Source organism: Salmo salar, chromosome 11 (genome assembly GCF_965601325.2).
Source record: "Salmo salar chromosome 11, fSalSal1, whole genome shotgun sequence".
Taxonomy (NCBI): Eukaryota; Metazoa; Chordata; class Actinopteri; order Salmoniformes; family Salmonidae; genus Salmo; species Salmo salar.
The window spans coordinates 36207308-36223798 of NC_138301.1; the positions used below are offsets into that span (position 1 = coordinate 36207308).

At 39.2% G+C, this 16491-nt stretch overlaps 1 protein-coding gene across 1 annotated transcript in view; it reads left to right on the plus strand.

The window, feature by feature from the left end:
* LOC106562735 (transmembrane 6 superfamily member 1) overlaps positions 1–16491 on the plus strand; it is a 45315-nt gene that overhangs the window by 3851 nt on the left and 24973 nt on the right. The window contains exons 7-8 of the mRNA XM_045689436.2: positions 241–345; positions 667–759. Of these exons, the coding sequence (XP_045545392.2) occupies positions 241–345; positions 667–759 (198 nt within the window). The remainder of the gene's footprint in view (positions 1–240; positions 346–666; positions 760–16491) is intronic.

Here is a 16491-nt window from a genome sequence, read left to right on the forward strand (position 1 = left end):
AATGGGAATTGGCTCCTCTTGCAGAGGCCAAGTGTTTTTTGACAAAATGTTTTCATGTCAGTCTGAAGCATTTCAATCTGAAGCAATTTATTATTTTATTTTGTTCACTCAATCCTGCAAAGCTTTTTTGGTGTGCACACATCGAGCTACAAATCCTGACTTGAGCAATATCACTATCCATTAAAACAGAGAGACATTGCTGATGTTGGTGTATTTTTTAAATATTTTTTTGTCTGTCAGAGTATCAATGAGGCCCAGAGGACTACGCTGGTGGAGAGGCCCCTAGACTTTCTGTTTGTCATCTACCTCGTCCCTGCTACATTTTTCTGTGTCTTCAGAGGCCTGGTAAGAACCACAGAGACATTGCCAAACTACAGATGCCAGCCAGTTGTACTTCTAATGGATCTATGGGTTACAGTGGCGGCTGCCATGTCCCCCTCGCAATAAAGGTTAAATGGTTAAATAAAGGTAAAAACTACCTGAGAAGGATGATGGATGAAAATGTTAGAGCATGGTACTGAATGTCACTCTGAGCTGAATAAAAGCGTCTGTTACAAAAGGACCTCATCATTATAGTTAAACTCATTGCTGAAGAAAGGTTTGAGGCCCATTTAGCTGTTTAGAACTGGGTCTGATGTAACACTCATTGAACAGTGTCTGGCCTAGGTGGCCCTGGACTGCCCGACAGAGTGGTGTCAGGATTACACACAGCTATATGAGCCTTACCTGAAGGACCCCTCATCTTATCCTAAAATACAGGTAAGTAATGGAAAGGCCAAGCCATGGAGCACACTGTTATATGGATGATGGACTCATACGTTTGTCATGTCTAAAATAGAGGTGATGTTTTCCTCTCACTAAAACAGCTGTGCTGTAAACCAAACACAGCACAACATTCTAAATAACGGAAGCTTTGATACTTTAACTCTTGATTGCATTTGCATGTAGTGCGTGTCGTTTAATACTAACTGTCTTGTTAAACTTAAGTTTTTCCACACGGAAATTAAAGAAAAGTTACAATTTAATTTCACTTATGGTGCGTTAGCTAACAAAGCAGGTGTCTTAGCAAGAGAAATATAGCACCGTCTTATCATTAGATCGAATGGGACGGTGTCAACCTTTACATTCATATGGGATGGAGGCCTGCTGATTTCTCCTAATGCTTTAGTGGGATCTCCCCAGCAGATAGACTAGCACATAGAATATATAAACAGCTTGACTTTAGATCACTTAGTAATAGGGTATGGAAATATCTCAACAGGTTTGAGGGTTTAGGGATGAACCATCCCTTTAAGATGGTTTAGGGATGAACCATCCCTTTAAGAGGGTTTAGGGATGAACCATCCCTTTAAGATGGTTTAGGGATGAACCATCCCTTTAAGAGGGTTTAGGGATGAACCATCCCTTTAAGAGGTTCCAGGTAATTATAAGCATGGGTAACTGCATACTTGGAATGTGCTGAAAGTGGGCGTTGCAAAATAAGTGGGTGGATCAACAGCGATGGGTTTAAAGTCATTAGGTGGATTAACAGCGATGGGTTTAACATCATTAGGTGGATTAACAGCGATGGGTTTAACATCATTAGGTGGATTAACAGCGATGGGTTTAACATCATTAGGTGGATTAACAGCGATGGGTTTAACATCATTAGGTGGATTAACAGCGATGGGTTTAACATCATTAGGTGGATTAACAGCGATGGGTTTAACATCATTAGGTGGATTAACAGCGATGGGTTTAACATCAGTAGGTGGATTAACAGCGATGGGCTTAACATCATTAGGTGGATTAACAGTGATGGGTTTAACATCATTAGGTGGATTAACAGCGATGGGTTTAACATCATTAGGTGGATTAACAGCGATGGGTTTAACATCATTAGGTGGATTAACAGCGATGGGCGTAACATCAGTAGGTGGATTAACAGCGATGGGCTTAACATCATTAGGTGGATTAACAGCAATGGGCGTAACATCAGTAGGTGGATTAACAGCGATGGGCGTAACATCAGTAGGTGGATTAACAGCGATGGGCTTAACGTCATTAGGTGGATTAACAGCGATGGGCTAAACGTCATTAGGTGGATTAACAGCGATGGGCGTAACGTCAGTAGGTGGATTAACAGCGATGGGCGTAACATCATTAGGTGGATTAACAGCGATGGGTTTAACATCATTAGGTGGATTAACAGCGATGGGTTTAACATCAATAGGTGGATTAACAGCGATGGGCGTAACATCATTAGGTGGATTAACAGCAATGGGTTTAACATCATTAGGTGGATTAACAGCAATGGGTTTAACATCATTAGGTGGATTAACAGTGATGAGTGTAACATCAGCGCTCCATTATCGGTTAAACCGGCCATAGCCAGGTGCACCGCGGGTCAGTTTAATGTTTACATAGCAGGTTAGGAGAATTAACCTAGCAGGTTAGGATAATTAACCTGGCAAGTTAGGATAATTAAACTGGCAAGTTAGGATAATTAAACTGGCAAGTTAGGAGAATTAACCTGGCAGGTTAGGAGAATTAACCTGGCGGGTTAGGAGAATTAACGTGGCGGGTTAGGAGAATTAACGTGGCAGGTTAGGAGAATTAACGTGGCAGGTTAGGAGAATTAACGTGGCAGGTTAGGAGAATTAACGTGGCAGGTTAGGAGAATTAACGTGGCAGGTTAGGAGAATTAACGTGGCAGGTTAGGAGAATTAACGTGGCAGGTTAGGAGAATTAACGTGGCAGGTTAGGAGAATTAACCTGGCAGGTTAGGAGAATTAACCTGGCAGGTTAGGAGAATTAACCTGGCAGGTTAGGAGAATTAACCTGGCAGGTTAGGAGAATTAACCTGGCAGGTTAGGAGAATTAACCTGGCAGGTTAGGAGAATTAACCTGGCAGGTTAGGAGAATTAACCTGGCAGGTTAGGATTATTAACCTGGCAGGTTAGGATTATTAACCTGGCAGGTTAGGATTATTAACGTGGCAGGTTAGGAAAAATAACGTGGCAGGTTAGGATTCTTAACCTGGCAGGTTAGGATTATTAACGTGGCAGGTTAGGATTATTAACGTGGCAGGTTAGGATTATTAACGTGGCAGGTTAGGATTATTAACGTGGCAGGTTAGGATTATTAACGTGGCAGGTTAGGATTATTAACGTGGCAGGTTAGGATTATTAAGGTGTCAGGTTAGGATTATTAACGTGTCAGGTTAGGATTATTAACGTAGCAGGTTAGGAGAATTAACGTAGCAGGATAGGAGAATTAACGTAGCAGGTTAGGAGAATTAACGTAGCAGGTTAGGAGAATTAACGTAGCAGGTTAGGAGAATTAACTTAGCAGGTTAGGAGAATTAACGTAGCAGGTTAGGAGAATTAACGTAGCAGGTTAGGAGAATTAACGTAGCAGGTTAGGAGAATTAACGTGGCAGGTTAGAAGAATTAACGTGGCAGGTTAGGATAATTAACGTGTCAGGTTAGGATAATTAACGTGTCAGGTTAGGATAATTAACGTGTCAGGTTAGGATAATTAACGTGTCAGGTTAGGATAATTAACGTGTCAGGTTAGGATAATTAAACTAGCAGGTTAGGAGAATTAACGTGGCAGGTTAGGAGAATTAACGTGGCAGGTTAGGAGAATTAACGTGGCAGGTTAGGAGAATTAACGTGGCAGGTTAGGAGAATTAACGTGTCAGGTTTAGGATAATTAACATGGCAGGTTAGGATAATTAACGTGGCAGGTTAGGATAATTAACGTGGCAGGTTAGGATAATTAACGTGTCAGGTTAGGAGAATTAACGTGGCAGGTTAGGGTAATTAACGTGTCAGGTTTAGGATAATTAACATAGCAGGTTAGGAGAAATAACGTGGCAGGTTAGGAGAATTAACGTGACAGGTTAGGATAATTAACGTAGCAGGTTAGGATAATTAACGTGTCAGGTTAGGATAATTAACGTGTCAGGTTAGGAGAATTAACGTGGCAGGTTAGGGTAATTAACGTGTCAGGTTTAGGATAATTAACATAACAGGTTAGGAGAATTAACGTGGCAGGTTAGGAGAATTAACGTGACATGTTAGGATAATTAACGTGTCAGGTTAGGATAATTAACGTGTCAGGTTAGGATAATTAACGTGTCAGGTTAGGATAATTAACGTGTCAGGTTAGGATAATTAAACTAGCAGGTTAGGAGAATTAACGTGGCAGGTTAGGATAATTAACGTGGCAGGTTAGGAGAATTAACGTGGCAGGTTAGGAGAAATAACGTGGCAGGTTAGGAGAATTAACGTGTCAGGTTTAGGATAATTAACATGGCAGGTTAGGATAATTAACGTGGCAGGTTAGGATAATTAACGTGGCAGGTTAGGATAATTAACGTGTCAGGTTAGGAGAATTAACGTGGCAGGTTAGGGTAATTAACGTGTCAGGTTTAGGATAATTAACATAGCAGGTTAGGAGAAATAACGTGGCAGGTTAGGAGAATTAACGTGACAGGTTAGGATAATTAACGTAGCAGGTTAGGATAATTAACGTGTCAGGTTAGGATAATTAACGTGTCAGGTTAGGAGAATTAACGTGGCAGGTTAGGGTAATTAACGTGTCAGGTTTAGGATAATTAACATAACAGGTTAGGAGAATTAACGTGGCAGGTTAGGAGAATTAACGTGACATGTTAGGATAATTAACGTAGCAGGTTAGGATAATTAACGTGTCAGGTTAGGATAATTAACATAGCAGGTTAGGATAATTAACGTGTCAGGTTAGGATAATTAACGTGTCAGGTTAGGATAATTAACGTAGCAGGTTAGGATAATTAACCTAGCAGGTTAGGATTATTAACGTAGCAGGTTAGGAGAATTAACGTGGCAGGTTTAGGATAATTAACGTGTCAGGTTTAGGAGAATTAACGTGTCAGGTTAGGAGAATTAATGTAGCAGGCTAGGATAATTAACGTGTCAGGTTAGGATAATTAACGTGGCAGGTTAGGATAATTAACATGTCAGATTAGGAGAATTAACGTGGCAGGTTAGGATAATTAACGTGTCAGGTTAGGATAATTAACGTGTCAGGTTAGGATAATTAACGTAGCAGGTTAGGAGAATTAACGTGGCAGGTTAGGATAATTAACGTGACAGGTTAGGATAATTAACGTGTCAGGTTAGGATAATTAACGTAGCAGGTTAGGATAATTAACGTGGCAGGTTAGGAGAATTAACGTGTCAGGTTAGGATAATTAACGTGTCAGGTTAGGATAATTAACGTAGCAGGTTAGGAGAATTAACGTGGCAGGTTAGGATAATTAACGTGACAGGTTAGGACAATTAAAGTAGCAGGTTAGGATAATTAACATGTCAGGTTAGGAGAATTAACGTGTCAGGTTAGGATAATTAACGTAGCAGGTTAGGAGAATTAACGTGTCAGGTTAGGAGAATTAACGTGTCAGGTTAGGAGAATTAACGTGTCAGGTTAGGAGAATTAACGTGGCAGGTTAGGATAATTAACGTGGCAGGTTAGGAGAATTAACGTGGCAGGTTAGGATAATTAACGTGGCAGGTTAGGAGAATTAACGTGTCAGGTTAGGAGAATTAACGTGGCAGGTTAGGATAATTAACGTGTCAGGTTAGGAGAATTAACGTGGCAGGTTAGGGTAATTAACGTGTCAGGTTTAGGATAATTAACATAGCAGGTTAGGATAATTAACGTAGAAGGTTAGGATAATTAACGTGACAGGTTAGGATAATTAACGTAGAAGGTTAGGATAATTAACGTGTCAGGTTAGGATAATTAACGTGTCAGGTTAGGACAATTAACATAGCAGGTTAGGATAATTAACGTGTCAGGTTAGGATAATTAACGTGTCAGGTTAGGATAATTAACGTAGCAGGTTAGGATAATTAACCTAGCAGGTTAGGATTATTAACGTAGCAGGTTAGGATAATTAACATGTCAGGTTAGGAGAATTAACGTAGCAGGTTAGGAGAATTAACGTGTCAGGTTAGGATAATTAACGTGTCAGGTTAGGATAATTAAACTAGCAGGTTAGGAGAATTAACGTGGCAGGTTAGGATAATTAACGTGGCAGGTTAGGAGAATTAACGTGGCAGGTTAGGAGAAATAACGTGGCAGGTTAGGAGAATTAACGTGTCAGGTTTAGGATAATTAACATGGCAGGTTAGGATAATTAACGTGGCAGGTTAGGATAATTAACGTGGCAGGTTAGGATAATTAACGTGTCAGGTTAGGAGAATTAACGTGGCAGGTTAGGGTAATTAACGTGTCAGGTTTAGGATAATTAACATAGCAGGTTAGGAGAAATAACGTGGCAGGTTAGGAGAATTAACGTGACAGGTTAGGATAATTAACGTAGCAGGTTAGGATAATTAACGTGTCAGGTTAGGATAATTAACGTGTCAGGTTAGGAGAATTAACGTGGCAGGTTAGGGTAATTAACGTGTCAGGTTTAGGATAATTAACATAACAGGTTAGGAGAATTAACGTGGCAGGTTAGGAGAATTAACGTGACATGTTAGGATAATTAACGTAGCAGGTTAGGATAATTAACGTGTCAGGTTAGGATAATTAACATAGCAGGTTAGGATAATTAACGTGTCAGGTTAGGATAATTAACGTGTCAGGTTAGGATAATTAACGTAGCAGGTTAGGATAATTAACCTAGCAGGTTAGGATTATTAACGTAGCAGGTTAGGAGAATTAACGTGGCAGGTTTAGGATAATTAACGTGGCAGGTTAGGAGAATTAACGTGGCAGGTTAGGAGAAATAACGTGGCAGGTTAGGAGAATTAACGTGTCAGGTTTAGGATAATTAACATGGCAGGTTAGGATAATTAACGTGGCAGGTTAGGATAATTAACGTGGCAGGTTAGGATAATTAACGTGTCAGGTTAGGAGAATTAACGTGGCAGGTTAGGGTAATTAACGTGTCAGGTTTAGGATAATTAACATAGCAGGTTAGGAGAAATAACGTGGCAGGTTAGGAGAATTAACGTGACAGGTTAGGATAATTAACGTAGCAGGTTAGGATAATTAACGTGTCAGGTTAGGATAATTAACGTGTCAGGTTAGGAGAATTAACGTGGCAGGTTAGGGTAATTAACGTGTCAGGTTTAGGATAATTAACATAACAGGTTAGGAGAATTAACGTGGCAGGTTAGGAGAATTAACGTGACATGTTAGGATAATTAACGTAGCAGGTTAGGATAATTAACGTGTCAGGTTAGGATAATTAACATAGCAGGTTAGGATAATTAACGTGTCAGGTTAGGATAATTAACGTGTCAGGTTAGGATAATTAACGTAGCAGGTTAGGATAATTAACCTAGCAGGTTAGGATTATTAACGTAGCAGGTTAGGAGAATTAACGTGGCAGGTTTAGGATAATTAACGTGTCAGGTTTAGGAGAATTAACGTGTCAGGTTAGGAGAATTAATGTAGCAGGCTAGGATAATTAACGTGTCAGGTTAGGATAATTAACGTGGCAGGTTAGGATAATTAACATGTCAGATTAGGAGAATTAACGTGGCAGGTTAGGATAATTAACGTGTCAGGTTAGGATAATTAACGTGTCAGGTTAGGATAATTAACGTAGCAGGTTAGGAGAATTAACGTGGCAGGTTAGGATAATTAACGTGACAGGTTAGGATAATTAACGTGTCAGGTTAGGATAATTAACGTAGCAGGTTAGGATAATTAACGTGGCAGGTTAGGAGAATTAACGTGTCAGGTTAGGATAATTAACGTGTCAGGTTAGGATAATTAACGTAGCAGGTTAGGAGAATTAACGTGGCAGGTTAGGATAATTAACGTGACAGGTTAGGACAATTAAAGTAGCAGGTTAGGATAATTAACATGTCAGGTTAGGAGAATTAACGTGTCAGGTTAGGATAATTAACGTAGCAGGTTAGGAGAATTAACGTGTCAGGTTAGGAGAATTAACGTGTCAGGTTAGGAGAATTAACGTGTCAGGTTAGGAGAATTAACGTGGCAGGTTAGGATAATTAACGTGGCAGGTTAGGAGAATTAACGTGGCAGGTTAGGATAATTAACGTGGCAGGTTAGGAGAATTAACGTGTCAGGTTAGGAGAATTAACGTGGCAGGTTAGGATAATTAACGTGTCAGGTTAGGAGAATTAACGTGGCAGGTTAGGGTAATTAACGTGTCAGGTTTAGGATAATTAACATAGCAGGTTAGGATAATTAACGTAGAAGGTTAGGATAATTAACGTGACAGGTTAGGATAATTAACGTAGAAGGTTAGGATAATTAACGTGTCAGGTTAGGATAATTAACGTGTCAGGTTAGGACAATTAACATAGCAGGTTAGGATAATTAACGTGTCAGGTTAGGATAATTAACGTGTCAGGTTAGGATAATTAACGTAGCAGGTTAGGATAATTAACCTAGCAGGTTAGGATTATTAACGTAGCAGGTTAGGATAATTAACATGTCAGGTTAGGAGAATTAACGTAGCAGGTTAGGAGAATTAACGTGTCAGGTTAGGATAATTAACGTGTCAGGTTAGGATAATTAAACTAGCAGGTTAGGAGAATTAACGTGGCAGGTTAGGATAATTAACGTGGCAGGTTAGGAGAATTAACGTGGCAGGTTAGGAGAAATAACGTGGCAGGTTAGGAGAATTAACGTGTCAGGTTTAGGATAATTAACATGGCAGGTTAGGATAATTAACGTGGCAGGTTAGGATAATTAACGTGGCAGGTTAGGATAATTAACGTGTCAGGTTAGGAGAATTAACGTGGCAGGTTAGGGTAATTAACGTGTCAGGTTTAGGATAATTAACATAGCAGGTTAGGAGAAATAACGTGGCAGGTTAGGAGAATTAACGTGACAGGTTAGGATAATTAACGTAGCAGGTTAGGATAATTAACGTGTCAGGTTAGGATAATTAACGTGTCAGGTTAGGAGAATTAACGTGGCAGGTTAGGGTAATTAACGTGTCAGGTTTAGGATAATTAACATAACAGGTTAGGAGAATTAACGTGGCAGGTTAGGAGAATTAACGTGACATGTTAGGATAATTAACGTAGCAGGTTAGGATAATTAACGTGTCAGGTTAGGATAATTAACATAGCAGGTTAGGATAATTAACGTGTCAGGTTAGGATAATTAACGTGTCAGGTTAGGATAATTAACGTAGCAGGTTAGGATAATTAACCTAGCAGGTTAGGATTATTAACGTAGCAGGTTAGGAGAATTAACGTGGCAGGTTTAGGATAATTAACGTGTCAGGTTTAGGAGAATTAACGTGTCAGGTTAGGAGAATTAATGTAGCAGGCTAGGATAATTAACGTGTCAGGTTAGGATAATTAACGTGGCAGGTTAGGATAATTAACATGTCAGATTAGGAGAATTAACGTGGCAGGTTAGGATAATTAACGTGTCAGGTTAGGATAATTAACGTGTCAGGTTAGGATAATTAACGTAGCAGGTTAGGAGAATTAACGTGGCAGGTTAGGATAATTAACGTGACAGGTTAGGATAATTAACGTGTCAGGTTAGGATAATTAACGTAGCAGGTTAGGATAATTAACGTGGCAGGTTAGGAGAATTAACGTGTCAGGTTAGGATAATTAACGTGTCAGGTTAGGATAATTAACGTAGCAGGTTAGGAGAATTAACGTGGCAGGTTAGGATAATTAACGTGACAGGTTAGGACAATTAAAGTAGCAGGTTAGGATAATTAACATGTCAGGTTAGGAGAATTAACGTGTCAGGTTAGGATAATTAACGTAGCAGGTTAGGAGAATTAACGTGTCAGGTTAGGAGAATTAACGTGTCAGGTTAGGAGAATTAACGTGTCAGGTTAGGAGAATTAACGTGGCAGGTTAGGATAATTAACGTGGCAGGTTAGGAGAATTAACGTGGCAGGTTAGGATAATTAACGTGGCAGGTTAGGAGAATTAACGTGTCAGGTTAGGAGAATTAACGTGGCAGGTTAGGATAATTAACGTGTCAGGTTAGGAGAATTAACGTGGCAGGTTAGGGTAATTAACGTGTCAGGTTTAGGATAATTAACATAGCAGGTTAGGATAATTAACGTAGAAGGTTAGGATAATTAACGTGACAGGTTAGGATAATTAACGTAGAAGGTTAGGATAATTAACGTGTCAGGTTAGGATAATTAACGTGTCAGGTTAGGACAATTAACATAGCAGGTTAGGATAATTAACGTGTCAGGTTAGGATAATTAACGTGTCAGGTTAGGATAATTAACGTAGCAGGTTAGGATAATTAACCTAGCAGGTTAGGATTATTAACGTAGCAGGTTAGGATAATTAACATGTCAGGTTAGGAGAATTAACGTAGCAGGTTAGGAGAATTAACGTGTCAGGTTAGGATAATTAACGTGGCAGGTTAGGATAATTAACATGTCAGATTAGGAGAATTAACGTGGCAGGTTAGGGTAATTAACGTGTCAGGTTTAGGATAATTAACATAGCAGGTTAGGATAATTAACGTAGAAGGTTAGGATAATTAACGTGACAGGTTAGGATAATTAACGTAGAAGGTTAGGATAATTAACGTGTCAGGTTAGGATAATTAACGTGTCAGGTTAGGACAATTAACATAGCAGGTTAGGATAATTAACGTGTCAGGTTAGGATAATTAACGTGTCAGGTTAGGATAATTAACGTAGCAGGTTAGGATAATTAACCTAGCAGGTTAGGATTATTAACGTAGCAGGTTAGGATAATTAACATGTCAGGTTAGGAGAATTAACGTAGCAGGTTAGGAGAATTAACGTGTCAGGTTAGGAGAATTAACGTGTCAGGTTAGGATAATTAACATGTCAGGTTAGGAGAATTAACGTAGCAGGTTAGGATAATTAACGTGTCAGGTTAGGATAATTAACGTGTCAGGTTAGGATAATTAACGTGTCAGGTTAGGATAATTAACGTAGCAGGTTAGGAGAATTAACGTGTCAGGTTAGGAGAATTAACGTGTCAGGTTAGGATAATTAACATGTCAGGTTTAGGAGAATTAACGTGTCAGGTTAGGAGAATTAATGTAGCAGGCTAGGATAATTAACGTGTCAGGTTAGGACAATTAACGTGGCAGGTTAGGATAATTAACATGTCAGTTTAGGAGAATTAACGTGGCAGGTTAGGATAATTAACGTGGCAGGTTAGGAGAATTAACGTGTCAGGTTAGGAGAATTAACATGGCAGGTTAGGATAATTAACGTGGCAGGTTAGGAGAATTAACGTGTCAGGTTAGGAGAATTAACGTGGCAGGTTAGGATAATTAACGTGTCAGGTTAGGAGAATTAACGTGGCAGGTTAGGGTAATTAACGTGTCAGGTTTAGGATAATTAACATAGCAGGTTAGGAGAATTAACGTGGCAGGTTAGGAGAATTAACGTGACAGGTTAGGATAATTAACGTAGAAGGTTAGGATAATTAACGTGTCAGGTTAGGATAATTAACGTGTCAGGTTAGGATAATTAACATAGCAGGTTAGGATAATTAACGTGTCAGGTTAGGATAATTAACGTGTCAGGTTAGGATTATTAACGTAGCAGGTTAGGAGAATTAACGTGGCAGGTTTAGGATAATTAACGTGTCAGGTTAGGAGAATTAACGTGGCAGGTTAGGATAATTAACGTGTCTCGTTAGGAGAATTAACGTGGCAGGTTAGGAGAATTAACCTAGCAGGTTAGGATAATTAACGTGTCAGGTTAGGAGAATTAACATAGCAGGTTAGGAGAATTAACGTCTCAGGTTAGGATAATTAACGTGGCAGGTTAGGAGAATTAACGTGGCAGGTTAGGAGAATTAACGTGTCAGGTTTAGGATAATTAACATAGCAGGTTAGGATAATTAACGTGGCAGGTTAGGATAATTAACGTGGCAGGTTAGGATAATTAACGTGGCAGGTTAGGATAATAACGTGGCAGGTTAGGATAATTAAAGTGGCAGGTTAGGATTATTAACGTGGCAGGTTAGGAGAATTAACATAGCAGGTTAGGAGAATTAACGTCTCAGGTTAGGATAATTAACGTGTCAGGTTAGGATAATTAACGTAGCAGGTTAGGATAATTAACCTAGCAGGTTAGGATTATTAACGTAGCAGGTTAGGAGAATTAACGTGGCAGGTTTAGGATAATTAACGTGTCAGGTTAGGAGAATTAACGTGGCAGCTTAGGATAATTAACGTGTCAGGTTAGGAGAATTAACGTGGCAGGTTAGGAGAATTAACCTAGCAGGTTAGGATAATTAACGTGTCAGGTTAGGAGAATTAATATAGCAGGTTAGGATAATTAACGTGTCAGGTTAGGAGAATTAACATAGCAGGTTAGGATAATTAACCTAGCAGGTCAGTATAATTAACGTGGCAGGTTAGGATAAATAACGTGGCAGGTTAGGATAATTAACGTGTCAGGTTAGGATAATTAACGTAGCAGGTTATGAGAATTAACGTGTCAGGTTAGGATAATTAACGTGTCAGGTTAGGAGAATTAACGTGGCAGGTTAGGATAATTAACGTGTCAGGTTAGGATAATTAACGTGTCAGGTTAGGATAATTAACGTAGCAGGTTAGGAGAATTAACGTGTCAGGTTAGGAGAATTAACATGTCAGGTTTAGGAGAATTAACGTGTCAGGTTAGGAGAATTAATGTAGCAGGCTAGGATAATTAACGTGTCAGGTTAGGATAATTAACGTGGCAGGTTAGGATAATTAACATGTCAGATTAGGAGAATTAACGTGGTAGGTTAGGATAATTAACGTGGCAGGTTAGGAGAATTAACGTGTCAGGTTAGGATAATTAACGTGTCAGGTTAGGATAATTAACATAGCAGGTTAGGAGAATTAACGTGGCAGGTTAGGATAATTAACGTGACAGGTTAGGACAATTAACGTAGCAGGTTAGGATAATTAACATGTCAGGTTAGGAGAATTAACGTGTCAGGTTAGGATAATTAACGTAGCAGGTTAGGAGAATTAACGTGTCAGGTTAGGAGAATTAACGTGTCAGGTTAGGATAATTAAAGTGTCAGGTTAGGAGAATTAATGTAGCAGGTTAGGATAATTAACGTGTCAGGTTAGGATAATTAACGTGTCAGGTTAGGATAATTAACGTAGCAGGTTAGGAGAATTAACGTGTCAGGTTAGGAGAATTAACGTGTCAGGTTAGGATAATTAACATGTCAGGTTTAGGAGAATTAACGTGTCAGGTTAGGAGAATTAATGTAGCAGGCTAGGATAATTAACGTGTCAGGTTAGGATAATTAACGTGGCAGGTTAGGATAATTAACATGTCAGATTAGGAGAATTAACGTGGCAGGTTAGGATAATTAACGTGGCAGGTTAGGAGAATTAACGTGTCAGGTTAGGAGAATTAACGTGGCAGGTTAGGATAATTAACGTGGCAGGTTAGGAGAATTAACGTGTCAGGTTAGGAGAATTAACGTGGCAGGTTAGGATAATTAACGTGTCAGGTTAGGAGAATTAACGTGGCAGGTTAGGGTAATTAACGTGTCAGGTTTAGGATAATTAACATAGCAGGTTAGGAGAATTAACGTGGCAGGTTAGGAGAATTAACGTGACAGGTTAGGATAATTAACGTAGAAGGTTAGGATAATTAACGTGTCAGGTTAGGATAATTAACGTGTCAGGTTAGGACAATTAACATAGCAGGTTAGGATAATTAACGTGTCAGGTTAGGATAATTAACGTGTCAGGTTAGGATAATTAACGTAGCAGGTTAGGATAATTAACCTAGCAGGTTAGGATTATTAACGTAGCAGGTTAGGATAATTAACATGTCAGGTTAGGAGAATTAACGTAGCAGGTTAGGAGAATTAACGTGTCAGGTTAGGAGAATTAACGTGTCAGGTTAGGATAATTAACATGTCAGGTTAGGAGAATTAACGTAGCAGGTTAGGATAATTAACGTGTCAGGTTAGGATAATTAACGTGTCAGGTTAGGATAATTAACGTGTCAGGTTAGGATAATTAACGTAGCAGGTTAGGAGAATTAACGTGTCAGGTTAGGAGAATTAACGTGTCAGGTTAGGATAATTAACATGTCAGGTTTAGGAGAATTAACGTGTCAGGTTAGGAGAATTAATGTAGCAGGCTAGGATAATTAACGTGTCAGGTTAGGATAATTAACGTGGCAGGTTAGGAGAATTAACGTGTCAGGTTAGGAGAATTAACGTGGCAGGTTAGGAGAATTAACGTGTCAGGTTAGGAGAATTAACGTGGCAGGTTAGGATAATTAACGTGTCAGGTTAGGAGAATTAACGTGGCAGGATAGGGTAATTAACGTGTCAGGTTTAGGATAATTAACATAGCAGGTTAGGAGAATTAACGTGGCAGGTTAGGAGAATTAACGTGACAGGTTAGGATAATTAACGTAGAAGGTTAGGATAATTAACGTGTCAGGTTAGGATAATTAACGTGTCAGGTTAGGATAATTAACATAGCAGGTTAGGATAATTAACGTGTCAGGTTAGGATAATTAACGTGTCAGGTTAGGATAATTAACGTAGCAGGTTAGGATAATTAACCTAGCAGGTTAGGATTATTAACGTAGCAGGTTAGGAGAATTAACGTGGCAGGTTTAGGATAATTAACGTGTCAGGTTAGGAGAATTAACGTGGCAGGTTAGGATAATTAACGTGTCTCGTTAGGAGAATTAACGTGGCAGGTTAGGAGAATTAACCTAGCAGGTTAGGATAATTAACGTGTCAGGTTAGGAGAATTAACATAGCAGGTTAGGAGAATTAACGTCTCAGGTTAGGATAATTAACGTGGCAGGTTAGGAGAATTAACGTGGCAGGTTAGGAGAATTAACGTGTCAGGTTTAGGATAATTAACATAGCAGGTTAGGATAAACAACGTGGCAGGTTAGGATAATTAACGTGGCAGGTTAGGATAATTAACGTGGCAGGTTAGGATAATAACGTGGCAGGTTAGGATAATTAAAGTGGCAGGTTAGGATTATTAACGTGGCAGGTTAGGAGAATTAACATAGCAGGTTAGGAGAATTAACGTCTCAGGTTAGGATAATTAACGTGGCAGGTTAGGAGAATTAACGTGGCAGGTTAGGAGAATTAACGTGGCAGGTTAGGAGAATTAACGTGTCAGGTTTAGGATAATTAACATAGCAGGTTAGGATAATTAACGTGGCAGGTTAGGATAATTAACGTGGCAGGTTAGGATAATTAACGTGGCAGGTTAGGATAATAACGTGGCAGGTTAGGATTATTAACGTGGCAGGTTAGGATTATTAACGTGGCAGGTTAGGAGAATTAACATAGCAGGTTAGGAGAATTAACGTCTCAGGTTAGGATAATTAACGTGGCAGGTTAGGAGAATTAACGTGGCAGGTTATGAGAATTAACGTGGCAGGTTAGGAGAATTAACGTGTCAGGTTTAGGATAATTAACATAGCAGGTTAGGATAATTAACGTGGCAGGTTAGGATAATTAACGTGGCAGGTTAGGATAATTAACGTGGCAGGTTAGGATAATTAACGTGGCAGGTTAGGATAATTAAAGTGGCAGGTTAGGATTATTAACGTGGCAGGTTAGGAGAATTAACGTGGCAGGTTAGGAGAATTAACGTGTCAGGTTAGGAGAATTAACATAGCAGGTTAGGATAATTAACCTAGCAGGTCAGTATAATTAACGTGGCAGGTTAGGATAATTAACATGGCAGGTTAGGATAATTAACGTGTCAGGTTAGGATAATTAACGTAGCAGGTTAGGAGAATTAAAGTGTCAGGTTAGGATAATTAACGTGTCAGGTTAGGAGAATTATCGTGGCAGGTTAGGATAATTAACGTGTCAGGTTAGGATAATTAACGTGTCAGGTTAGGATAATTAACGTAGCAGGTTAGGAGAATTAACGTGTCAGGTTAGGATAATTAACATAGCAGGTTAGGATAATTAACGTGGCAGCTTAGGATAATTAACGTGGCAGGTTAGGATAATTAACGTGGCAGGTTAGGATAATTAACGTGGCAGGTTAGGATAATTAACGTGGCAGGTTAGGATAATTAACGTGTCAGGTTAGGATAATTAACGTAGCAGGTTAGGAGAATTAACGTGTCAGGTTAGGAGAATTAACGTGTCAGGTTAGGATAATTAACATGTCAGGTTTAGGAGAATTAACGTGTCAGGTTAGGAGAATTAATGTAGCAGGCTAGGATAATTAACGTGTCAGGTTAGGATAATTAACGTGGCAGGTTAGGATAATTAACATGTCAGATTAGGAGAATTAACGTGGCAGGTTAGGATAATTAACGTGGCAGGTTAGGAGAATTAACGTGTCAGGTTAGGAGAATTAACGTGGCAGGTTAGGATAATTAACGTGGCAGGTTAGGAGAATTAACGTGGCAGGTTAGGAGAATTAACGTGGCAGGTTAGGATAATTAACGTGTCAGGTTAGGAGAATTAACGTGGCAGGTTAGGGTAATTAACGTGTCAGGTTTAGGATAATTAACATAGCAGGTTAGGA